The 23710-nt window shown below is 55.1% G+C and overlaps 11 protein-coding genes across 11 annotated transcripts; 7 read left to right on the forward strand and 4 right to left on the reverse strand.

The window, feature by feature from the left end:
* Nucleotides 1–181: 181 nt before the first annotated feature.
* On the forward strand, nucleotides 182–698 carry BAUCODRAFT_157538 (uncharacterized protein; the record flags this gene model as incomplete). The annotated part of the gene is made up of 3 exons (XM_007679495.1): nucleotides 182–226; nucleotides 296–407; nucleotides 470–698. Exons 1-3 carry the CDS (start codon nucleotides 211–213, stop codon nucleotides 696–698), a joined length of 357 nt encoding a protein of 118 aa, XP_007677685.1. The 5' UTR covers nucleotides 182–210.
* A 576-nt stretch (nucleotides 699–1274) lies between these two features.
* Nucleotides 1275–3671, reverse strand: BAUCODRAFT_72423 (glycoside hydrolase family 55 protein; the record flags this gene model as incomplete). The annotated part of the gene is made up of 2 exons (XM_007679377.1): nucleotides 1275–1647; nucleotides 1702–3671. The coding sequence occupies 2 exons, from the start codon at nucleotides 3669–3671 to the stop codon at nucleotides 1275–1277; spliced, it is 2343 nt and encodes a 780-aa protein (XP_007677567.1).
* Nucleotides 3672–4616: 945 nt separating this feature from the next.
* BAUCODRAFT_91554 (uncharacterized protein) lies at nucleotides 4617–7032 on the forward strand. Its single transcript, XM_007679431.1, has 3 exons — nucleotides 4617–4785; nucleotides 4839–5126; nucleotides 5176–7032. The coding sequence occupies exons 1-3, from the start codon at nucleotides 4732–4734 to the stop codon at nucleotides 6562–6564; spliced, it is 1731 nt and encodes a 576-aa protein (XP_007677621.1). The 5' UTR covers nucleotides 4617–4731; the 3' UTR covers nucleotides 6565–7032.
* Nucleotides 7033–9962: 2930 nt separating this feature from the next.
* BAUCODRAFT_25148 (uncharacterized protein) lies at nucleotides 9963–10703 on the forward strand (the record flags this gene model as incomplete). The annotated part of the gene is made up of 1 exon (XM_007679149.1): nucleotides 9963–10703. One exon carries the CDS (start codon nucleotides 9963–9965, stop codon nucleotides 10701–10703), a length of 741 nt encoding a protein of 246 aa, XP_007677339.1.
* Nucleotides 10676–11682, reverse strand: BAUCODRAFT_35015 (uncharacterized protein). The gene is made up of 2 exons (XM_007679198.1): nucleotides 11529–11682; nucleotides 10676–11471 (listed from the first exon to the last, which is right to left on the reverse strand). The coding sequence occupies exons 1-2, from the start codon at nucleotides 11593–11595 to the stop codon at nucleotides 10816–10818; spliced, it is 723 nt and encodes a 240-aa protein (XP_007677388.1). The 5' UTR covers nucleotides 11596–11682; the 3' UTR covers nucleotides 10676–10815.
* A 738-nt stretch (nucleotides 11683–12420) lies between these two features.
* Nucleotides 12421–14956, forward strand: BAUCODRAFT_35017 (uncharacterized protein). Its single transcript, XM_007679199.1, has one exon. The coding sequence runs from the start codon at nucleotides 12529–12531 to the stop codon at nucleotides 14875–14877; it is 2349 nt and encodes a 782-aa protein (XP_007677389.1). The 5' UTR covers nucleotides 12421–12528; the 3' UTR covers nucleotides 14878–14956.
* An 814-nt stretch (nucleotides 14957–15770) lies between these two features.
* Nucleotides 15771–16810, forward strand: BAUCODRAFT_35018 (uncharacterized protein). Its single transcript, XM_007679200.1, has one exon. The coding sequence runs from the start codon at nucleotides 16144–16146 to the stop codon at nucleotides 16444–16446; it is 303 nt and encodes a 100-aa protein (XP_007677390.1). The 5' UTR covers nucleotides 15771–16143; the 3' UTR covers nucleotides 16447–16810.
* A 1630-nt stretch (nucleotides 16811–18440) lies between these two features.
* BAUCODRAFT_72765 (uncharacterized protein) lies at nucleotides 18441–19406 on the forward strand (the record flags this gene model as incomplete). The annotated part of the gene is made up of 2 exons (XM_007679400.1): nucleotides 18441–18992; nucleotides 19095–19406. 2 exons carry the CDS (start codon nucleotides 18441–18443, stop codon nucleotides 19404–19406), a joined length of 864 nt encoding a protein of 287 aa, XP_007677590.1.
* A 374-nt stretch (nucleotides 19407–19780) lies between these two features.
* On the forward strand, nucleotides 19781–20487 carry BAUCODRAFT_35020 (uncharacterized protein). The gene has a single exon (XM_007679201.1). It carries the CDS (start codon nucleotides 20097–20099, stop codon nucleotides 20322–20324), a length of 228 nt encoding a protein of 75 aa, XP_007677391.1. The 5' UTR covers nucleotides 19781–20096; the 3' UTR covers nucleotides 20325–20487.
* A 1408-nt stretch (nucleotides 20488–21895) lies between these two features.
* BAUCODRAFT_72342 (uncharacterized protein) lies at nucleotides 21896–22658 on the reverse strand (the record flags this gene model as incomplete). Its single annotated transcript, XM_007679369.1, has 2 exons — nucleotides 21896–22206; nucleotides 22349–22658. 2 exons carry the CDS (start codon nucleotides 22656–22658, stop codon nucleotides 21896–21898), a joined length of 621 nt encoding a protein of 206 aa, XP_007677559.1.
* A 139-nt stretch (nucleotides 22659–22797) lies between these two features.
* Nucleotides 22798–23323, reverse strand: BAUCODRAFT_35022 (uncharacterized protein). Its single transcript, XM_007679202.1, has one exon. It carries the CDS (start codon nucleotides 23257–23259, stop codon nucleotides 23092–23094), a length of 168 nt encoding a protein of 55 aa, XP_007677392.1. The 5' UTR covers nucleotides 23260–23323; the 3' UTR covers nucleotides 22798–23091.
* Nucleotides 23324–23710: the final 387 nt, after the last annotated feature.

The raw sequence follows: 23710 nt of genomic DNA on the forward strand, positions 1-23710 counted from the left end.
AGCATCAGCAACATACTTCGCCATCTAAGCATCTTCACAGCAACCATTTCAAGCATCTTCATCACCTTCCGTGGACAGCTGCTGGCAGCCATCTCGGCCGGGGCCAAAGTACAAGCTCCTATCATCACGGTGCTTTTCAGCGGCAGGCCTACGCCTACCGAAGTCAGGTCTCACCAACCAAACCAGCCAGAACTCCGAAGTCATCACACGATGCCTTGCACTCAGAGTATGTCTCTGTCACTTTACGTGTCAACCCGCCACTACTTCTAGCACGCTGACACTCCTTATTCTGCAGTGGACCACACCCACATCTGGCCCGAGAGCGGACCGTTGACCATCGAGCGCTGTGAGACCTTCTGCCAGTACTGCCCCGGCGCCGAAGGCAAGCACAAGTTCAAGTTCGCCTGGTAATCCTCACCCCAGCCTCTACTCACTACATTTCACTCCGCTAACAGCGAGCTCATTCTAGGTTCCTCCGTCGTCACGTCCACGACGTCCATATCGCCAAGCCAGGCGCCGACCATCTCTTCGTCCAGCTCAAGAAGCAGTGGACCCGTTCGCCGGCCGACGAGAAGAAGCCAGCAATCAAGTCCTCCGCCAAGCAGCGTGCCGCCAAGAAGCGCAACGCCACCCCGGACTCTTACAACAGCGAAGACTTCACCACTGAGCACCTTACCACCGATCCGATGTTGGGCTAGGAGTCCTTCGTCGATTTGGATGGCATGGTCGACTTGGCCGCTGGCAACGCCTTCGACCTCATCCCACCTCTGGCTCAGCCGGTTCAGCTGCCGACGCATGTCTCTCTTAGCGACTTGCGCATCCCAGCCCCGCTCGTTATCGACAACATCGTGCCGGTTGAGGCGCCGATCGTGTCTCCGACGCAGTGGTTCGAATCGCAGACGGTCATGGATGGTATCAGAGATGTGCTTAGGAAGGTGAGAGAGAGGGGCTTGGCGAGAGCTGGGACGGTTGAGGAGGCGGCGTCCATGGTCCTCAAGGAGGAGCTGGGCATTGTGACCATGAGATACGACAGACTCGCCGCGATGGTGTGAGGGGGTTGTCGGAAGGCTGCGAGATATTGATGATGATGACGGTGAGGCGATGATGAGGTTCCTGGGTTGGAAAATGGCAGATTTGACTTGTAACACGCTATCTAGCGAAGAGTTGCTGCTCTTTGACCTGTGAGGCAGAACATAGGCTACGAAAACAACTGGATCATGACTTTCCACTACTATACCATCCCAATGGTAGCATACATAGCCAACCTGACATAACTAAGGATACTCAAACACCCCCACCGTCTGACAGAACCCATTCAAATTCCCCTGCGCAGGCACCAACGCCACCTGATCAACCTCAATCATGCTGTCTGCCGCCTTCGTGCTCGCCGCATACAAATACACACCCTCGCTCTGCTCCAGACTGATCATATACTGCTGACAATTCTCCGTGAGAAGGCAGCCCTGGTCATAGTCGTTGAAGAAGGAGTAGAGACCGGTGCCGTATACGAAGATATAGGTGCTATTGAAGATACGCAAGCCGTAAGTCTTGTAGCAGGTGGCGATGAAGCATTCGGAGAAGGTGGGGTCGGACCATGTATCGTTCACGTGGAACGAGCTTAGGGCGTTGGGGTTGTCTTGGGAGTACCTGGTACAGTACATTAGAGCCACAGCCAGCGGTGGAGGTTGCGGAAGTACTCACATTGTCTCGCTTTGAATCGCACCCATGTAGACCTGCTGTGCGTTCGCAATCTGATAGTTGTAAAGCATGCTATGTTCGAACGAGCTTCCGTAGATCCACACAGGACCTTGACTTTCGACGAGAATGCCTCTCCCGTTATAGATGTCGACTTGGTTGTGGTCAGGGCGGTCAAGCTCGTGATCGGCAACCCAGCCCCAATTGTTCGACATCACCAACGAAGCCGTGCTCGTCAGGTGAACCAGCAAGAATGCACCCCAGCATGTGGCGTTAGCTCCGTGAGCGTGCAAAGGGTTCTTCGTGCACCGATCCGACTGCAGCAGAGTGCCCGCTGTTCCACCAATACGCCAGTGCACGTCCCACATGCCAGTCGCCATGGGTTCGGTGCCGGCGAGATTCCATTCCATCAGGACAGCGCCGGGAGCTGGCCCACGAGTCTCGAAGATGATCTCTGTCATCTCTACTGTCCCCACGTCGCCCGGGTTACCGACGCGGAAAGCAGGCTGGGGATTGCTCTGGTTCTTGAAGATCTTCGCCGTGCCATCAATCATGAACAAGGGCCATATCTCGCCAATCATCTTGATATTGATCGGTACGTTAATGGTGTTACGGATAAGGTAGGCTCCGTGGTCAATGTACGCGATCTGACCGTCCAGGATGCTGTTGAAGAACTTCTGCACGCACGCAGTGTCGTCCGTCAGACCATCACCGTGGCATTTGCCATCTGTGATAATAGACTTGAAGCTTTCCACAGGGACGCCTTCGTACTGAGGTCGGCTTCTTTCGTAGATCACTCCCGTCGGATCCATTAAGCTTGCGCTTTTTGGTGGTGGTGTGATGAGCTGCTGAATGCGGCTGTAGTTTGCTGTTGGCTCCCAGCATGTCAAATTCTGGATCTGCTCACCTTGCTCGTAGGCCGTGTACGCCGAACCTTGCACGAAGCTTTGAACTATCGTGTTGCCAGGAAGGATGATTGTTCCATTCGGATACTGTACGGCAGGGTCCGTGTTGACGAAGTTGACGTTGTCCAACACAAGCGTGCCGGCAGAGGCTGGGATGCTGGTGGAGCTGAAGGTTGAGAGAACGCCATACTGGCAGTTGATGACCTGCGAGTCCTGAAGAATCACAGAGCCAGTCGCTGGAATCTCGCCTCCTTGTGTCATGTCCAATGCAACACCGCAGTCATTGAAAGTTATACTCTTGTACAAGAACACCCAGTCCCAGTTCTGGAAGATGCCGGTCTCGCAACGGTTGAAGGTCAAGTTTCGCACTGTAAATTGCTGGTTGCCGCTGAAGAAGCCGACCCAGCCGCCATTAAAGATAAGGTCCTCGAAGAAATTAGCCGAACCATTGTCCATGAAGATGCCGACCTGTTGGTTGTTGTCTCCTAGGTAGCCTTCAACCATGTTGAAGACGATGTTCTGGAGGCTGGTCGCTTGCGCAACTTGCCAATGCAGGCAGTGGACGCCTTTGCTGGGATCCGTTTGCGTGATGTCAAGTACGAAGTTGCGAATGTGCCGGAAGAAATTATTCTGGTTGGTCCACCAACTAAAGCCGTACGGGAGGTACACATCGCTATCAAACAAGCCAAGGCCGTAAAAATTCGGAGCGGCCAGTATGACCGGCAAATTGTTTGCATCGCCAACAAATTGGGTGTAGTAGTACTGTATGATGGATTTGCTGATCAGGTATGTGCCTGGCGGGAAGTATACAATCGCTGGCGTAATCGTCGAGCTGTCGCAGCCAAGGCCGCAGCGATTGCCGTCTGTCGTGGCGTTGTTGAGCGCAGACGTGTCGTCTGTGACTCCATCTCCTTTTGCACCATAGTCCATCACATTCCGCCATATGACAAACGACGAGTTGCCGTATGCGACCTTTCCCTGCCGCTTGATTTGGGAATACCAGTACGTACCACCGGAACCATACCTTTTCTGATGCTTGTGAGTGTTAGGCGGTGCTTGGTCAACACCCATATCGTAGTAGCTTCCTTGCAATTCCGGCCCAGCGGCTTGACCTCCGAAGGTCTCAAGCTCCAGGTTGAGCTCCAGAGGCGATATTGCGACTGGATTCTGCACCTGAGCGGTGGCGCTTGGTAGAAGACTGGACAAAGCAAGTGTCAAGACCGCCAAACACGCGGTATGCGTTAGATTGGGCGCCATGTTAACACTGTATCTCGATCACTGGCATGGGTGGGAGCTCTGAGGATGGTGTTAATGCACACAAAGCCTGTACACCAACAACCATATCGTAAGAAGAGAGGTAGTGTAGGCTGGGAGCTGTGGGATTTCGGAGAGACGCGTCGCGAGTGTGGCGCCCGATATGGCTATGGAATGCGGACACCCCTTCCATGACCAACCCCTTGGGTATGATACTGCGATAGATCCAAAAGTTACTCAGTACAGGGAGCTATAAGGCCAGGCGAGGACAGACGACGATAGACAGTATCATGTCTTGTCGTGCCATAGCGGCATGATCACCTTCCTGAAGTCCCGCCACCCAGCCCAATGCGAGCCTCACGTGCCGCCTTGGCCTTGGCCGCTCGACTTTGCGCAGGTGTTAGGTCCTGCTCAATGCTGGCATCTTCGACAGTGCTGTTACTTGTATCTTGCGAACTGTCCATCTGCTGCTCGCGCTGCGCGTCTCGTATCATCTTGCGCTGCTCGTAGGCAGCGATGTCTTCTGCCGTAAGGCTAAGCTTGGTCGGAGGCCGTGACAACATTGCTCAATGAACAGCGTGTATGCACCTCCCACAACGCCTGAGATGAGCAACGTCAGCTGTGCTACGTCGTCTAAGGATAACAATGCGATATGGTGTAGTGAGTGAAGGTCTAGAACCGAGGTTCCATTTGCATGTAGAAGTGTCAGTGGTCCGAGCTTCTCTGCTTGCTTCACATACGCGAGCCAAGAAGTGTTCCAAAGAGACGACGATGCTCACCAACTCTGCCATTGACACGATCCAGTGCACACGGTCGAATACGACTTGTTGTCCGCCAGCCTTAGCGTAACATCACGGAGCGCAACCATGCCGCGACGATGGAAACCAGGAAGATTCCGTCGCGTAGAGACGGGAGGGTGATCATTCATTTCGTATGTGCATGAGCTTTGGAATAGCGTCGCATCTCAGCTCACATTCGGTACAGGACTACGACTGCTTCTACGCAGCCGTATTTGAAGCAAAGAACCCAAGTCTGAAGAGTCTACCCTTTGCTGTCCAGCAGAAGCACATCATTGTGACCTGCAACTACGAAGCCAGACGACGGGGGCTGTACAAGTTACAGCTCATTCGAGATGCACGGAGAATGTGTCCAGACGTTATCATCGAACTTGGTGAGGATATCAGCAAGTTTCGAGATGCGAGCAAGGAGCTCTATACCTTTTTGAAGGCATACTCTTGGAACGGCAAGGTGGAGCGGTTAGGGTTCGATGAGGTCGGTACTCCCTTTGTTCAAATCTTCAGCGCAACCTAACAGCTTACAGGTGTGGCTTGATGTCACGGACATGGTTGACTACAATATGCAAACCTTGAATCGCAACCATCTCGGCCAGTCGTTCTTCCAAACCTCCCACGATGATCCAATGGATGGGTTCTCTTTTGATGCTTCTAATCTCGCCAGTCACGCATACCCAGCCAACTACGCCCACAACCAGGACGCATCTCTTGACGATCTGACACTTCGACTGCGACTAGGGAGCCATCTGGCGCTCCACATGCGCCACCAGCTGGAGCAGCAGAAAGGCTACACTTCCACTGTCGGCATTGCAACATCCAAGCTCCTGTCGAAGCTCGTCGGCAACCTGAACAAGCCAAAGGGCCAAACAACACTGATGCCGCCACTGGAGACGACTGCTCAGACGTTCATGGACGGCCACGACATCGGCAAGGTGCCCGGTATAGGCTTCAAACTTGCCCAGAAACTCCGCGAGTTTGTACTTCAACGTCCAGCAGACTTCGACTCCGGCTTGGTGTACGGCGGCACGAAAGAGAACGTGACCGTTGCCGCTGTCCGCAACCACCCTGCCATCAACCCGGAGACGCTGGAGAAATTGCTCGGTGGGCCAGGCTCACCGCACGGCATCGGCTTCAAAATCTGGTGTCTCCTGCACGGCGTCGATGATATGGAAGTCAACCAAGCCAAAGTCGTGCCCAGCCAGATCAGCATTGAAGACAGCTATATCCGGCTTGATACCATGCCAGAGCTGCTGAGGGAGCTGACTGCGTTGGGGAGGAGCCTCATTACCCGCATGCGGATCGACTTGCTTGGTGAAGACGATTATGATGATGTCGGAGACGATGGTCTTGGCAGTACCGACCGAGTGTCGATGCCACTTGCCAACAAGAAGTGGCTCGCTCACCCCAAGACCCTTCGCTTGACGACCCGACCTCGTCAGCCGCTCCAGCAAGATGGCACACGTGCGCGGTCTTTCAAGCGTATCTCGCACTCTGCCCCACTGCCCACCTTCATATTCGGTCTGTCAGAAAGCATCGAGTCGCTGGCGGACCGGCTGGTTAAAGAAGCTCTTCTTGGCATGTTCCGCAGGTTGCACCCGGAGAAGTCAGGCTGGAACCTGAGCCTGGTCAACCTGGCTGTCACAAATATGGCAGAGACGGCGGGGGACAGCAAGACGGCCAATGGAAGGGACATTGGCAATATGTTCAAGCGGCAGGATGATGTGCTCAAAGACTTCAGGATTGTCAACGACGAGCCCCTAATGGTCGACGCGGTGGAAGGCTCTGATGAAATGACGAGTGAGTGGGACGATGGTGATGATGAGCATGATTCGTTGGAGCTATGCAGAGAATGCGGTGCTCGTCTGCCTGGCTTTGCCATGATCGCGCACCGCCGCTTCCATACTCCGACCATATGAACGCCCTAACACCCGCAAGAAGCACTACCCATCTCCACTACCATCCGCAATTGCATCAAGAGACTATGCCCAAGTCGCCGATAGACCAAGTGGCCACGGTTGTCTTGGACTTCCCAATGAACGTGAGTCGTAATCGTAGTACTCGTAAACAAGCTTCGATGCTATACAAATCGCAGCGCAGGGCAAAGCGCAGGGCACCAAGCGCTAAGGAAGGCAATTCGTGTAGACACTGACGCTGCCACCATATATATCAGTACTTCGTACGGGGCTGGGTCTGTTCGTCGCGGACTCACCTGCGGCACATCATAAGATGTGACTGAGCGTTGAACTTTCGTAGTTCTTCTCAGATGGTGAAGACGCTGGTCTCGCGCACCTTACGCATCAACATCTCCTTAGCAAACGTGCAGTGCTTGCCAGTCTGCTCACGCTCTTGTGGAGACAGGACAGTGCAGAGTCCGCCATGCCACTTGCACTCATCGCTGCCGATTGCAGACGTACGAGAGCGAATGCTGCTGTTGTCGGCGATGTTGATGGACGCCTGCGTCGGCGTGCGGTCACTGTCATCGTCGGCGCCGTTCGAAGTGATGGCGACATGGTCGTTAGCGTGGTCGGTGGAAGCGATAGTTGCGTAGCTGTTGACGTGGCCGTTGTTGTCCTGCGGCGTGAAGATGACCGAAGACTCCTCGACGTTGACTGGGGACACTGTGCGGTCGCTGCGGGCATCATCGTCCTCAACGCTAGCGTGAACCACGATACCTGGCGAGCTGGCGCGGTCGGTGGCGGCACCCTCGTTGCTAGTGACGACGATGGCCGGAGCGCGATAGCCGCCTGTGCTGGTGATGTTCATGACCGGTGACTGCATGCGGTTGCCAGCCGTCGAAGCGGTTCTGGTAGGACTACGCTCAACGCGAGGAGGAAACACGCGATCGTTGATGATTGCGGACATCGAGTCGAGGCTGCCCTTCGCAGACAAAGTCGTAAACGACGGCATGTCGCCACCATTGCCGCTGAGATTCCTCGAAGATGGTGACGGAGAGCGGAAAGGACCCAACCTGCCAACCATGATGGCCAGTGGAGTCTCCGGGCGGTTCAAGTGCTGCCCGATGGCCTCGGCCTCCTTCGCATCCGGTGTAGGCGTACGCTGACGCTCTCTGCCAGGACTAGGCTCTGTGCCGTCTGGATTGCCATGCTCGCGATACCAATCTTCATCGGCGCGGATCTCGCGCTTCAGGGCTGTACTCTTCTCTGGGTCGTAGAAGACGACATACGAGTCCCAAGCACGGTGGCCTTCCTCACGATTCTCGTACTCTGCCACCTTCACATGCAGCTTCGACGCAACGTACTCCACGGCTTCGTAGCTGTCACGCAAAACTTGAGCCTGGAGCGTGGCGAGCTCTTGCTCAAGCTTCATCACACGCTCTTGCAGTGAAGCGTTCGAACGCAGATTGCGGATGGCCTCCTCACGAAGCTCCTTGTTCTTACTGTTCATCTTCTCGAGTTTGTGCAAAGCCAACGCCTGCTCGATCTCGAACTTGCGGCCCATTTTGATGACCTGGTCGTTATAGCCGTCGCGCTCCTTGAGCAGCTGCCGACTCTGATCCGACAGCTTGGAGATGACATCCTTGCGGTCACTGCCGTAAGACTTGAGCTCAAGCAGTTCGCGACGAAGATGGGCGATGCGGATCTCCTGCACATCACCCGAACGCAGTCCGTCCTCGATGGCGTCCTGCTCAGGGAGGGCGTCAAATATCTGCTTGCGCTTCGCGGTGACCTTCTCGGTCTCATTACGGGTCATCAGCGGCATAGAGCAGAGCTGCTGGACCCACATGTGATGGTTGGTCTCATCACGCTTCGCGCGCTTGAAAGTCATGGCCGTGTCGTAGAAAGCTTTGTCAAGACGAGCAAAGTCCGGACCATTTTCATCTGCCGAAAAAGCCTCGCTCTCCGCCTGCCTGAACGCTGCCTCTGCCTCCGCAGACTTCTTCGCGAGATCATCGCGGGTCTCACGAAGGTACTGCAGATACATCTTCTCCTTCTCATCGGCGAACGTAATGTTCACCTGCTCCGTGGGGAGATGGGCATATTCCCAGTACTTACGTAAAACACGGTGAAGACCGTAATCTGTGAAGGTGTCGGGCGCGCTGTCAATGCTTGCCGAACGCCTTAGCATATGCTGCGGGTTCAAGGAGTCAAGGCCTTCGAGCTCTTTCTCCTGAGCGGCCAACGCTGCATCGTTGGCCTCGATGTTGTCCTGAGAAGTGAGGTTAGCATTACCTCTGCTAGCGAGCAAGACCAGTGGCATGCAAAACTTGCCTGAGCCTGGGTGGCTTCTCTGTTGGGGCTGTTGTAGACCACGTCGCCGCGCCTATCCACTCTGCCGCCCGCCGCGAGGAACATCTCACGCAAGCGTGGGCGTGAAGACATGGCGTCGGCGAGATGTGGTGAGGGGCGGAGTTTGAAGGCTATACGAAGATGATGAGGAAAGTGGTATTGATGAGAGAGATCGTGCTGAGAATTCGAGTGAAAGGTAACGGGGTGAAGGTGAAGGTATGGTTTGCAGAGTCTGCTGACCGATATGAGCGTGTGCGGTGGCGAATCGCGCTAAAGTTGCCCAACCGACGAAGAGGGAAGGAGCGCAAGCGCTAGTCGCAAAGGCATTGACGTTCTAACAAGATGTTCATTGGCCTGCAGAATGGAGTTAGAGTCGGTAAGAAGAGCGTCAGGTCGGAGTGGAGATAGGAATGGAGGATCCTATGTAGGCACTGTGGTCTGCGAGCCGTCCACCGTACCTTGACGGCTATCAACAGCAGCGAAGGTCGCACCTTCCGAATCCAGCTCCTTACAAGCACGGGCCCCTCGAGTATATCGTCCGCAGGTTGCACCTTCCGGCAGTGAGCAGTGCCCGTCGTATTGGCTGGCCAGGCTAGAGGTTGAACGCGCGGACCTAGGGCCAAGCAGTCTTCCCTTCGGTATGTAGCAAACGCGGACGTACTAACCCGCATCGGCGATGCTTCGCTAACAGTTGAGGCACCAGCGATGTTCAAGTTGACTAAGAAGCCCCATTCGTTGACAAGGCGACCGGTAGTCAATCTGCATTTTTGAGATGTCCAAGTGCTTGTTCCCGCTTACCGGCAGCAGCAGCTGTACTGACGTTCCCAGTGGATATGATCATGCAGGCATGGATTCGTGATGCCAAGCCAGCGTGGCACGAAGACGGAGTAGTTGAATGAGGCGCCAGCCTTACGTGTGCTAAAGACTGCTTGCTGAGATTGTGGCCTGAACGGCTGCTTTGTCGCCAGTTTGCATCGCATTGGTCGGACGATGACCTCGAGTCATGTGGAGACTGAGCAGCTGGCCGGCGTAGTATTCACTTCGCCACCAAGTTCCACCTGTCCAGCATGCTTGTACGACCTGTTGATCGAATAGTCCCTCCCATCAGCCGGCGGCAGCCGCAAAGGCGAAAGCATTCACATCCCCTTTCACCCCTAAAATACTGCCTTCCGATAACACCTCTTCCCCCTCACCCCCCTGCTCTCATTCAACCCAACCCTACGTCAACAGGCATGATGCCCTCCTGCACCCACAAACACACCCGCACCCCCTGGCCCTCCACCGGCCCCGTCGTCATCTGCCCCGGCGAGCGCACATGCAGATACTGCACCGGCGCCGAAGAACGCACATTCGACCACAAGCTGGCACATAATCTGCGCAAGCACGTATTTGAAGTACACACGGATGGTGGGAGGCTGGATTATGCGGGGGTGGAGGTGATGATGTATCGGTTTGTTCTGTCCCGTCCTTCTGGTGTTGAGTCGGGGGGTGAGTTTTGGGGGGTGAAGGTTGACGTCAGTAGACCGGCGTCGAAAGCGAGGGCTGGGCGCGCCGGTGTGATGCAGGGTGAAGATCTCCCTGAGGTTAACGAGCAGAGCGAGGAAGAGGCTACGGACGTTAAGCGCGAGGGCGAGGCAGCCGTCTCCAGCCCGGGTAAGCTGGTCAATGGTAAGGCCGAAGGCATTCGGGAGGGTGGGGAAAAGCCAGCCAAGGTATCGAAGATGAAGCTAAAAAGCTCTTGCCCAGCACCTATTGATACGGCGAAGGCGCAGTCGCCTCGGCTGCAACGATCAGGAGGAGACGCATGACTAGGCGAGCCTGCCGAGGAAGTGCGTTTTGTGCAAGGGGAGATGGCCATGCTCGCGGTCTCGGTTGGAAGCGTCAGTAACACAATTGACGTTCAATGTGTGAATATCGAGATCAAGGCGGACTGGTCGCCGGCATCCTCCTCGCCGTCCCCTCCATATTCGGCATAGGCACACTCTTCTCCAACCTCGGCCTCCTCAGAAACGCCTCCATCTCCTGATCCCTAACCTTCGTAATCCCCATCACCGGCGGATCGCCCTTCCGCACAAACTCCCACTGGCCCGGCAACTTGTTCCCAGCCAACCTCATCGCGTCCCGCACAACAGCCTCATGCACCTCCCCCTTCAACTCAAACACGACTTTACTCACCGCAACCCGCGCAGACCAATGATCGAAACTGCCCTTTCCCTTCCCCATTCGCTGGTCGTTTCCGCTCGTGTAAACGCCGATGGTGGCGGAGACGCGGTGATAGAGGCGGTATTTCATCCCGCGCAGACGTTGGCGAATGGTGGCATCGGCGGTTTTGAGTTGGGAGGCGGAGATGCGGCGGTCGTGGGAGAGGAGGCGCAGGCCGTAGTCGCCCCAGACGAGAGTGGTGCCGCGTGTGCTGCCACCTGTTGGGACACGCGGGCGGCCTTTGCGCGCTTTGTCGGATTCGCCGGCTTTGGGGGAGAGCCAGTCTTGCCTGCTGGGGGTGGTGGAGAAGGTGCGGTTAGAAGAGCCTTGAGAGGGCGCGGATGACACGAGGGCGCGGAGGGCGGAGTATAGGCCTATGGATGGTTGTTAGTAGGTAGAAGGAACTGAACCCGTCAGAGGTTAGGTCTTACAGCAAGGCCTGGTGGTGAAAGAGGTGAGAAGGGAGGTTGATATTGGCTGGAGTCGCTTCGCCGCCATGGTCGTCACAGTGCTGAAGGCTCCCGCTACTTTCTGCTGCAGTTTTCGATCTCCTCACTGACTCTTAGTTCTCAATGATGGTAGGCCCGCAGAGTGTGTGTATCCCGTTCACATCTAGTTCGTAGGTAGCTTTCTGCCATGTCTCGGCTTATCTCCGGTTGATCTTCGCGCATGACATCGCGCCTCAAGCGCGTCACTCAGGCACAGGCAATCGACCCCTCGTTATCGCATTGGCTTGATTGAGGCTTGTCGCTCCCGTGGGTTGTTGTGTATTCTCCTCAAGCCGCGCAGAGCGAAATGCCTTCCGACATCCGCTCATTCTTCGGTGGCAAGCCCGCGGGACCTCCAGCAGAGAAGCCCGCTCCAAAGGAGACGAAGAGCAAAGGCCGAGGCAGACCACGTAAGGTGGTGGAGGACGACGAGGATGATGATGATGATGATATAGCTACGGAGGTAAAGTCGAAGAAGACAACACCAAAGAAGAAGCAGCCCGCACCCGAAGCAGTTCACCAGGAAACGACGGCCGACGATTACTTCGGCAAAGGCAGCAAGCCCAAACGCAGCGATACTGGCAGACCGAAGACGAGAGGCAAGGAAAGACCCGGCGTGGACGAAACGCCCAAGAAGCAGGTCAATGGCTCGAAAGCAACGACGAACGGCAGGAGCTCAGATCGCAAGAAGAAGGATGTCAGCTACATTGACGTTGATCCGGACAACTTCGTAATGGATGATGACGATGATGACGAGCTCAGTGTCAAAGATGGTGCCAAGGCTGAGGCAGCGGTTGGTAGGCGCATGGGTGATACCTACAAGGAAGGCACGGGTGGCGAGGACGACAAGCCTTTAGTGCCGAAGCGCGTGGAGAGGGCGGGCAAGCAAAAAAAGCTCAAGGATCACGAGCAGGATGACCTTGACCCGGCCGGTGACGTCGACATGAAGGACACTAACAACGACGATGACTTTGTGGTGCCGGACGAGGATGAGAAGATTGTCAAGGACAAGCCGGCCAAGAAGACGCCCTCGAAAGCAAGTAGGAAGCGAAAGTCTGCCGTATTGGAGGAGGAGGATGAGGACGACCTTGACATGGAGGAAGCCAAGCCTGCGAAGAAACGAGCAACACCCGCGAAGAAGGCTGCTAAGCAAGACGCACCGCAGGACAGTGCAGAGGTTGCGGCCATTCTCAACAGCATCCCTACAATAAAGGCTCCTTCACCACCACCGAAGTCCGGGGCCGAAGGTGAGAAGCCTAAGTTTCAGTTTGGCCAACATGCCAACTCCGCTGTGCCAGCTGCTGCCATCAGTAGTAGTGAGCTGCCACAAGGCGCAGACAACTGTCTTGCGGGTCTCACATTCGTCTTCACAGGCCAGCTTGAGCGTCTAGGCCGTGAGCAGGGTCAAGAGCTTGTCAAGCAGTATGGTGGTAAGGTGACTGGTGCTCCGTCTTCGAAAACGAGCTACGTGGTGCTGGGCGAGGATGCAGGTCCGAAGAAGCTTGAGACGATCAAAAAGAACAATCTCAAGGTCATCAACGAAGAGGGACTATTCGAGCTCATCAAGCGTTTGCCAGCGAATGGAGGTGACTCCGCTGCAGCGGGGAAGATGGCGGAGAAGCGAGCGAAGGAGGAGGAGCAGATGCGGAAGGCTGTCGAAGAGATGGACAAGCAGGAGGCTGCTGTGAAGCTGAAGATCCAGGCAGCTGCCGCTGCTGCTTCTGCCGACAAAGGTGGCACCCCGAAGGGCAAAGGCAAGACGCCCGTTGACGGCCCAGACACACGCCTCTGGACGGTCCGATACGCACCCCAACAGCTCAGTCAGATATGCGGCAACAAAGCGCAAGTGGATAAGCTGCAGCGCTGGCTGCGCAACTTCCCAAAGAGCCAGCGGGTCGGCTTCAAAATGCCCGGACCCGATGGCTCGGGCACACATCGTGCAGTTATGATCCATGGCCCACCCGGTATCGGCAAAACGACCGCAGCACATCTTGTCGCGAAGCTCGAAGGCTACGATATCGTCGAATCCAACGCCTCTGACACCCGCAGCAAGAAGCTCGTCGACACTGGTCTCAAGGGTGTCCTCTCCACCACCTCCCTCATGGGCTACTTCGCTTCTGGTACCGACTCGGTGGAGGCCAGCAAGAAGAAGCTTGTTCTCATCATGGACGAAGTCGACGGCATGTCCGCGGGCGACCGGGGCGGTGTCGGCGCCCTTGCTGCCGTCTGCAAGAAGACCCAAATCCCCATGATCCTCATCTGCAACGACCGCAAACTGCCCAAAATGAAACCTTTCGACTTCGTCACCTACGACCTCGCCTTTCGTCGGCCGACTACAGACCAAATCCGGAGCAGAATTAGCACGATTGCTTTCCGCGAAGGCCTGAAAATGCCGGCGAACGTCATCAACGCTCTCATCGAAGGCAGTGGAGCAGATATTCGCCAAGTCGTCAACATGATCTCCACCGCCAAACTCGACAGCCAGACCCTGACATACGAAGAAGGCAAAGACATGTCCAAAGCGTGGGAGAAACACATCGTCCTCCGGCCCTGGGACATGGTCGCCAAAATCCTCGGCGGCGGTCTCTTCAACCCAGCGGCCAAATCCACCCTCAACGACAAGCAGGAACTCTACTTCAACGACCACGAATTCGCACCACTAATGCTGCAAGAGAACTACCTCGGCACCTCCCCTCAACGTGCGAACCAATACAACGACAATCCGAAAATAAGATCCCTCGCCGTCCTCGACCTCGTGTCGAAAGCCGCAGACTCCATCTCCGACGGCGACCTCGTGGACCGCATGATCCACGGCTCGCAGCAACAATGGGCCCTGATGCCCACCCACGCCTTCTTCTCCTTCGTGCGCCCGGCATCGTTCATCTACGGCTCGCTGGCGGGCCACGGCCAGACGCGGTTCACGCAGTGGTTGGGCAAGAACAGCACCCAAGGCAAACTCACGCGCATGGTGAAGGAGATTCAGGGACATATGCGTTTGCGTGTCACTGCGGACCGGCATGAGATCCGGCAGACGTATGTTCCCATGCTGTATGAGCGGTTGATTGGGCGGTTGAGGACGGAGGGAAAGGAGTGTGTGCCGGAGGTGATTGAGATGATGGATTGGTACTATCTGACGCGGGAGGATTGGGAGGGGGTGTGGGAGTTGGGGGTTGGGGAGGCGGATTGGGAGAGGGAAGGGAATAAGATTGAGACGCAGACGAAGGCCACGTTTACCAGACTGTACGTTACTAACACCGCCACAGTTATGCTCGGTGATGGGTGTGCTTACTGATGATTGTGGGCATGCAGGTACAACCAACAATCCCACCCCCTGCCCTACCTCAAAGCGAGCCAGGTTATGGCGCCCAAGCGCGCGCCGGCGAAGGAGCGCCCCGACTTGGAAGAAGCGCTCGAGGAGAGCGAGGAGGAAGCTCTGGAGGCTGCGGAAGCCGTGGCGGATGATGAGGAGGATGTGGATCTGAGTAAGGACAAGTATGTTAAGCAGCCGAAGAAGCGGAAGGCGGGTGCTGCTGCTGCGAAGGGTGCTAAGGGCGGTGGGAGTAAGAAACGGAAGGTGGACGATGATGAGGGCGAGGAGGAGGAAGAGAGTAGTCCGAAGAAGGCAAAAGGAAAAGGGAAGGCGAAGGCGAAGAAGTGATGAGTGGTTGAGCGGGCCAGCTCACCAGCCAACGCGCGAACCTTGCGCCTTGGTTCTACTTGAAGTGATGAGGTGGGCGTACACTTGGTGCGAAGCATAGCAGCGTTACACCACATAGCGTTGTTTCATATCTTGCGCTGAGGGTGGCGACTAAGGTGGCGACTAATGTAGCGACGAGGCAGGGCCACTGTTGACCGTGTGTTGCGACCGCATCACGGGAATTGCATGATACATGTTTGTACAGCTAGCCAGCTATGCCTGAGACGAGCATGGCTATTATCCTTGATGCGTTTGAACAACCCATTCGTTGCTTCTGCTATGTCTGTAACAAAAATTAGGCTTTACGTTCTTCGAACGAGTGTGAGCTGTGAGGTGAGCCTTTCGTATCGAGATCAGCGAGGCCAGCCTGTACCTAATAACAACGCGGTGAGCTAGCTCCTATTCACACTTGGCAACGACTTCTTTGGTATCGCTTGGTTGACATGGTGAAGATCTACGTGTTACGGTGGATGCACAATGTTCGTCGCGAAACCCGGTCTCACATGCCCATATCGTGCCGCTACTGCGCCTACCATCCTGCTACTCCGGTATAAAGTAAATACTACGGAGTGGTGGCGAATTCGACATGTATGCTCCGTAACGCTTCCGAACAGACTTGATAATATTGTCGAGGCCTACGGCACCGACACGCCGGCCTTCATGGTAGAGGGTCACGTCGTACACAACGCGATAGATGGCGATCGATGGGAAGGATATCCGAACAAAAAGCACGCAGAAGCTAACTTGCGCAATGTGATGGGTGCATGAGGTCGTGGAGTCGACTCCGGTCACCATTCGCCATTCGCTGTTGCAGCGCTTCTTTTGCCTACGATAACGACATGCTCACGGAAAACTTGAAACATGACGAACCCGCCTGTCACCGTACGATCTCGAACGACTGCTACCCGCAGAAGGAAGGTCATCGGGTGCTTCTGCGCTGCAAGTCTGACAGTGGCCCGAGCAAAGAATGGCATATCCTTTTGCCGGCAACCGAAAAATACTGACCTCGCCCAGCAAGCCGGCTGTCGAAGGCTGAGCAGCGGCGGGTTTTTCGGCGCAAGAAGGCATCGTATCGGCCATGTGCTCCAGAGATGTGAGATGACCGTTGCGGGTGGCTGGGAGAAGAAGTCGGCAACTACTGCAAGCGCGAACGCTACAGCATGACGTTGGAGAGTTCCGCTCAGCCTAATGCTTCTCCCATGCGCGAGTTCATAGTTGGTGCGACACAGTTCCTCGTAGCCTCGACGGTCGTCGACTCCGAGTACCCAGTCTTTTCGCGATCATAACTGCAAGGAACACCAAGCGCCGTGGGAGGCATTGCGGGTCACGGTCTCCACAGCGACAAGGAAATCAAGAAACGAATCATCTAACGTGACGTCTGGATGCTGCAGCCAACATGCCGAGACGCAGGGCTCGTTGAGAGCCAACCCTTGGTTCGCAGTAGTAGTTGCAGCGACATGTGGGCGGTGGGTTGTGAAAAGAATCCACTCCAACTCCGCCAGTAAGCGAGCAACAATTGCCGTCGGAAAGCGATCGTAGAACAATCTCTCTCCATGCCAACAAATTACGTCCCAACATCGTGAGACTTCGAGCGTACGAAGCTACATGTAGGTGCAAGAGGAAACATCGGACTCCGACATTCCGCGATGCTGCGGTGGAGAAAACATGCGGATCAACAATGTTTTCGTGATCGCCGTTACACTGACCTCGTACCGTTTGTCGATCTGCAGCGACAGCGACAGCGACAGCGACATGCAACCCGGTCAGTTTCTGCATGATGAAGTCGCTGCACGCATCCGGAAAATTTTGTTTTCTCTGGCACCCAATGCAGCCTCTGCGGTCACCGCTCCGGGGCCTCCTGCCTGGCACCCCTATTGTCGCGCGGCGCGCCGTGGTTTGGACAGCGATGTCAATCGATGTCGTGAATGCGCTGCCTACAGTACGTTACTCATGTTAATAACAGTGTCACCGTCAGCGCCAGCGCATCGCAATCACTGCGCCATTCTAGGCCAACTAAGCGCGGAACCGTCAGACAACTGAAACAGCATTAGCGGGAACAGGGATGCACTGGATCGCCCGCAGATTCTCGTGAAACGAGCCGCTCCTCTTTCTTCCATCTCGGCCGCGGCGTGAGCTTGCAAGGTTCGAAATTGCAAGCATTGACGGCGGTGATTCGAGGGATCGTCGCAGTGCAGAGAAATGTTTGCGCGGCCTTTTGGCAGTGGAGAACGTGAGGTCGCTGTTGATTCAGAAAGCACTCTAAGCTCCACCGGCTAAATGCTCACTCTGGTTGGAGAAAGGTAAGCGGAACATTGTCTGGCCTGCGTTAAAGAACCGAGAGCGTCAAATGGAGAGCATTGCCGAAAGATTCAAAGGAAGACAACGTTGTCGTGCAGTCGACTTTTTGCAACATTTTGCGCTCGAGACAATGGGAACTGCGAGAAGCAGGCAGTGGAGATTTCGGGGCGTCTACCCAATCTCGCGCTGCGCCAGCACGGCAGAAAGGACAGGCTCGGAAGCGAAGTGGTGCTAGCGTATCTGCCAGCGACTTTGGACCTGCAGAAGCGTGGGTTCACCTGCCGCTCTCTCAGCCAATCGCGCGGCCTCCCCTCGGTGCCTGGCTACCAATCGAGCCAGTAACAGGTAGCCGAACTGCCGCTTGTTCAGGCGCCCTTGTTGATAGCAGAGTTTTTCCCCTGTTCCACTGTCAGGTCCCGACAACGACTTGTGGAGCCATCCGGTAAGGCTGCACGATGTGATTGACGGGATGGCTGCGGACTAGGACTGCCAGGGGTATGGTCTCTGGCTCCCACGTTTTATGGAGCCTGCTAGTGTTGCTAGGGGGCCGTTCGCCGGACATTGCGCTGTGAGGTGTCGCGTACGGGTCACAATTAAAACCCCCATCCTGTCGCGCGCAAAGCCTCCTTCCTTTCTCCTGCTACACGCTCTCTATCGTCTCTATCGCGCTCTGGGAAGCTGCCTACTTGCTGCTGTGCAGTATCACTCATTTTTGCTGCTCTCTGCAAATACACTCTTTCGACAACGCAACTCAGGTCTTCACTCTTTCGGACTTCTTTGCGCACTAACGACCCATCGCAATATCTAACGATATCAACAGCCACTCGAAACTTTTCACCGAAGACCTTCGAACCGCAAGTATGTACGGATTCATCGCAACTGCGGCTCTTTTGGCCACCACTGCGCGTGCGCTCTCCGTTGGTAGCGCCGTTGTTGTCAATGGCTGCGAGTACAACGTCTACCTTGCCGACGTCCCATCTCAGCCCAGCAACGGCACCGAGATCGACAAGACACTTGCGCCGGGCGCCACCTTCACTCAGCAATGGACCGAGCTGAGCAACCTTGCTGGCTGGTCGATCAAGCTGTCCAAGGACACAACCTTCAAGAACATCATGCAGTACGAGTACACCTTTCAGAACGACGGCATCATCTGGTACGACCTGAGCGACGTGGACGGTAACCCGTGGGACAGCAATTGGGAAATCACTGCTGAATGCGCTTCTTCCGTCTGCGCACCCAAGCAACAGGCTTACCGTTACTCCACCGATGATGCCTATGGCATGCAAGCATGCGCTCAGGATGCCGTCATCACCGTTCTCCTCTGCTCTGGCGAGTCCCAGAATGATGGTGATACCTCTGCTGCATCTTCGTCCGTTGCCGCACTGAGCACAAGCATTGCTTCTGCCACCACTGTCTCAACGGTCAGCACCCCGAGCACCACCCCGGCCACGAGCGCTTTCGCTACCTCCGTTACCGGCAGCGTTTTCTCAAGTGTCACTCCATCCACCACGAAGACAACTGCAGCGGCGACCACCTCGACAAGCTCGACGTCGACCAAGTCAACCACCACCAGGAACCACTACCACGGGTACAACGCAGTCAATGCTGATGATTCATCGTCCGCGACGACCTTCGCAACCTCGACTACTGCTGTCTCCTCAAGCACCATCACCACCACTACCACCGGTGGCGTCACCGTCACCGAGGTCGAGACCGCCGTTGTCACCGACATCGTGTACGCGACCGCTTACGTCAACTCGCGTGTCAAGCGTAACGAGGCTGCTCTTCGTCACCAACACCATGCTCGCCATGGTCACGTCAACTAAGCGTGCGCAGCTTACAATTCTTGCGTATACGTACGCTCACTTTGCTTTGCCTTCTTGTCCGTAGGTTAGATTGGTGTGCTTGGTGTCTTTGACTGCATTGCGACAGTCGTTCTTGTTGACAACGGTTGGGCGCGCTGAGCTGCTGCCGCCAGGTGACGACGGGCGATGATATATGACAAGCATGTATAGATGGTGCGCTAGGGATAGGATCTCATGGTGCACGCCGACATGGCTTCTTGGTGTTGGTTGGGCTTCTTACACATACCCAAAACCTCAATTGGTAGCTTTGCAATGAAACGTACAAACAATCAACAATTCTGAGTATGCCTCTATTCAGCTTTTCATTGATCGTGATGAAATTACCACGTGGGCCTGGGAGGTCTGACATCGAGTTTCCGATCGAAACCGAATCTCTTACCGCACTTTTCGCGAAAATCTCACGCCCGCAACGACGGTACAGCGGGTTGCTGGGTGGTAGCTCCAATTATGTTGACCTATGGGCAAACAAGGATTTCGCGTTGTGAGCCCTGGGAACCTACAGAAACTCCGGATGCACCAACTGCGGGATGTTATTGAGGCGTGGTGCGGCTAGATTGCTACAGCACATCGATCCTTATCGCCTGACCCGGTATCTGACCAGACGGACTCATCAATCTGGGAGACGTTGCGCTTCCACCGAGATGTGAGGAAATGTCGCGCATCTGCAGGCTTAGTATCACATTGGCGCGTACATTACGTCGCCTCCTCAAGCACTTCAGGCGGTTAGAGATAGCTGCTGTGCCGCAACGCCGCGCTATGATGGCTGACTATACAAGATGGCTGCTGCATTTATGCGCCCTCCCAAGCAGGATACAAGGCTGCAAAGGCAGCTTCAATGACATCTATGCATCGGACTGTGACCACAATGCTGCTGAGTAGTTCTCGAGCTCTCTGCTTACGCCTCCTGACCACCTCCTCTACAACAGCTTAGTAGCAAGGCAGCGCCTTTCTGGCATTTATGCTGCTGTAGGAACCGGTCTTTCGAAGTAGCAGTCCATCGCGGCTGTTGGCACGACATGTTCTTTCGTGGTGAAAGCGCCCTTCCCACTCTCTGCCGAAGCTGCATAATTCACTTCATGAGACTTCCACTATTCAGCGATCTGACCCAAATGTACCATCCCCTGTGTTAATGATCCACCAACCCCCAACCAGCTACCAGACACTGGTTAGGAAAGTCGGCGCAAGAGGCATATCGCAATCAGTCGTGCAGTACTTTGAACGGCCCGAATCAACGGCGAGATTGCTCTAGGCGGCAAAATCCTTCAACCGTGCCATTGACCGTTGTGCCCCTCGTACAGACTAAATCATACTAAACTGACCTACCGGTTCCGAGAGCATTGACGATCAGACGCATAACTTCGGCTAACTTACAAGACTGCCAACCAAACGGCTGCGTTGAAGGGCTCGATCGCTGTTTACACGGCGAGAGCATATGGACCACTGGCCGGCTGGCCGGTCCTCTCGCAAAACTGTTCATACATTCAATTCTAAGTGTCTTAAGTGGATCGTACCTGCAGTAAACCATGACCGGAGTTTGCTCCTGCCCTATGTTGACTGACTCCGCAGAGCCATTGTACTCGCCACTGTACGCTCCTCCTGCTCTGACAAAGTCACCAGCCAAACATATCACAATGCGTACGTGTACACCTCTTCGACGCTGTGGCTAGTCTATGGCAAAGTGATATCCTTGGAGTCTTAGCCGTAGCGACTGCATTCGCGGCCATGTTGCTAAGTCGTGCTGCGTTGGGGAAGAACTGGTTTCCAGCGATCACGTGCGTTGGCCAGGGCGCCATACTCAGTAACGAACCTTGAAATCAATATGCGAAAGGAGCAGCGCCATTGCCGAAGCGCCTCAAAGAGGCTCGCGTGTTCCTCACAGCGTCTGGCATCATGAGTTCGAGCGCAGAGAATAGCATTATGCACAACGACGGCATTTAAGTTCGAACAACCATTTGAAACGTCTCCCCAAAGCGTTAGCATCTTCCTAATCGCCTTCGGGATACGATGGCGTTAATGTGTCGTTGGAGCCACGTTGGACTCCGTGACCGGTAAGCCAAGGTCGACCAAGGTGGTTCGTTTACCAGAACGTTAACAGTCCGGCTGTGTCACATCTGTTCTCGTAACGTTGAGAGAGGGAGACGGTGACGGCAAAAGCGGCGCCCTTGCCACACCGCAATGCCGCTCACCCAAGTGTTATGACGCACGATTGCGCCTACGAAGCGACTTCGTAACAGCCGTCCGCAAAGCATTGCTGGGAAGATTGACAGCGAGTGCGCCGCCGCCATGATCCTTCTCGCAAGACTGAACTTTGCGCTCGTTGACAGCAAAGGCGAAAGCTGGTGCTATAAGGAGCGTATGTCCCTAAATCTGAGGCCCAAGTCCGATAACGGCCAAATCGGTGCGTAGTGCCTGGAGTCTGTGGCAACAGCATCTGCTGCTCTCTGCACAGGTTAAAGTAGCTTCAAGTGCCCAGTTACTTCATCAATCTTGCTTTTAGGTGCAGGACCGATGCCGAGAACGGTCGCCGAGCCAGCCTGAATCTGAGTGCGACCGGCGTCGTGGATGACTTTGGCACATAACCCCAGGCTAACCGCCTGCGCTTGCAGAACGAGCATCTCATCCTCGCTGTCAACTTTCAATGCCACCTTTGCCTGCCCCAATCGCTCCCATTGGCGAAGGAGAGGATGGGAGGGGTTCGCTGTCACCATGGCCTTGTAGCAGGCTAAGGTTGCATGGCAACACTGTGCGGCGATTTTGCCTACTCAACATCAGCTGAGGGTCCAGCAACTTGAAAGAAGAAAGCAAAATTGGCAAGCATTCGTGACGGTATAGAGAGTTTTGCATGAATGGACTTTTGTTCCTGAACAAGTAAAGGCACACTGCATCGCCACACGCCCACTTACCCTTCTGCATGCCAAGATCCGTTCTTACTACGAGCACGAGCTTGCATTCCTCGTGATTGCCACGGAAGTCATCCAACTCGCCTAGGTCTTCCAGATGCTCATCGTCTCCACTTGCCGAATTCGCATCGCTAATGTCGGACTCGTCCACTGGCTTTTCGTCTTGACCAGTTGGCACTTTTGGACTTGGTGACCCAAAGATACCGATAGACTGCGCCTGTCCCAGCCAGTATCCGATAAGCCCGGAAACGATAGCAGTGCCGATAGCGACGGCTGCTGCCGAAGGAGGGCCACGGTCTTGAACGTTGGCCATGTTCACAGCACCAGTAGCTACGCAGCTGCCGCGATGACGGTCGGGTGCTGGTGGTGTGAGGCCAGCTTACTGACGTAGATCCCTTTCGGCCTTGATTGCGTTTCTTGGAAGGCAGTCTCGTGGCCTCGACCTATCGTGTCCAGGTATGTGGAGGTTTGCTTGGCCCCGCATGAAGAATCTGTTCAGCAGGTCTTATCGAAAATTCTGCTGCGTCAGCTGAAGCGCCATCAGCCAGCCTGCTTCACGATACTCCATACCTGCTCCATCGAACCGCACAAAAATCGAACTCACGCCCGCCTAAAGCATCGATAGTACTGAGTTCAAGATTTGCGACAATATGCGAAGAGGAAGGCAGCCCAAATGGATGAGGCTCAAGGCGATCGTGACAAGAGGGGTGTCACTAGCTGCAGGAGTGTGCATGACCCCGGATTATCTAGGCTTGATTCTGAGCCAATTGCAGTGCTTGGCGATGGTCGCGTGCTTTGTACTTTTTGTTCGGTATTCGAACCTCTACCCCCTTATTGAGCGTACCGGACCGCGTCGAGGCAGTAATACCGTTGAAAGTTGGGGACCTGAGTGCCATGGTTGCACGAGTATTCATGGTTAAAGATCAAGTCGAGAGAGAACTCGATTGTAGGCAGCAAATACTGATCGCGCTCTGCACAGTCTCCGCCTGCAAGAACGAACGACGTCAAGTCGTGATATCCGAAAGCGGTTAAGGCCGGCAGGAGTGAATAAAGCTCCAGGTTCCGAGGCTGACTATTGCACGGCCGGATTGCGTGCGCATTCTTCGCGATGAGGTGATTCTACACGCTTCACCTTAACAGGCGTCACAATCCACCGCCATTTCCTTCTGTCATGCCTTGTTCTCTGTCCTCATCTGATCTCGCACCGTCTGTCATTACTCAGAAAGATTGCGTAGATACAAATAGATCGCTCTCCGCTCTTCCCACTCTCGATCTCTTGTTTGCTAAGCACTTTCATTCTCTGTTATTGCCTTGACAATATCAAGAAAATACGTCTAGTACCCCGTGATGGAGGGTCAACCACAA

The sequence above is a fragment of the Baudoinia panamericana genome (genome assembly GCF_000338955.1).
Source record: "Baudoinia panamericana UAMH 10762 unplaced genomic scaffold BAUCOscaffold_8, whole genome shotgun sequence".
Classification (NCBI taxonomy): domain Eukaryota; kingdom Fungi; phylum Ascomycota; class Dothideomycetes; order Mycosphaerellales; family Teratosphaeriaceae; genus Baudoinia; species Baudoinia panamericana.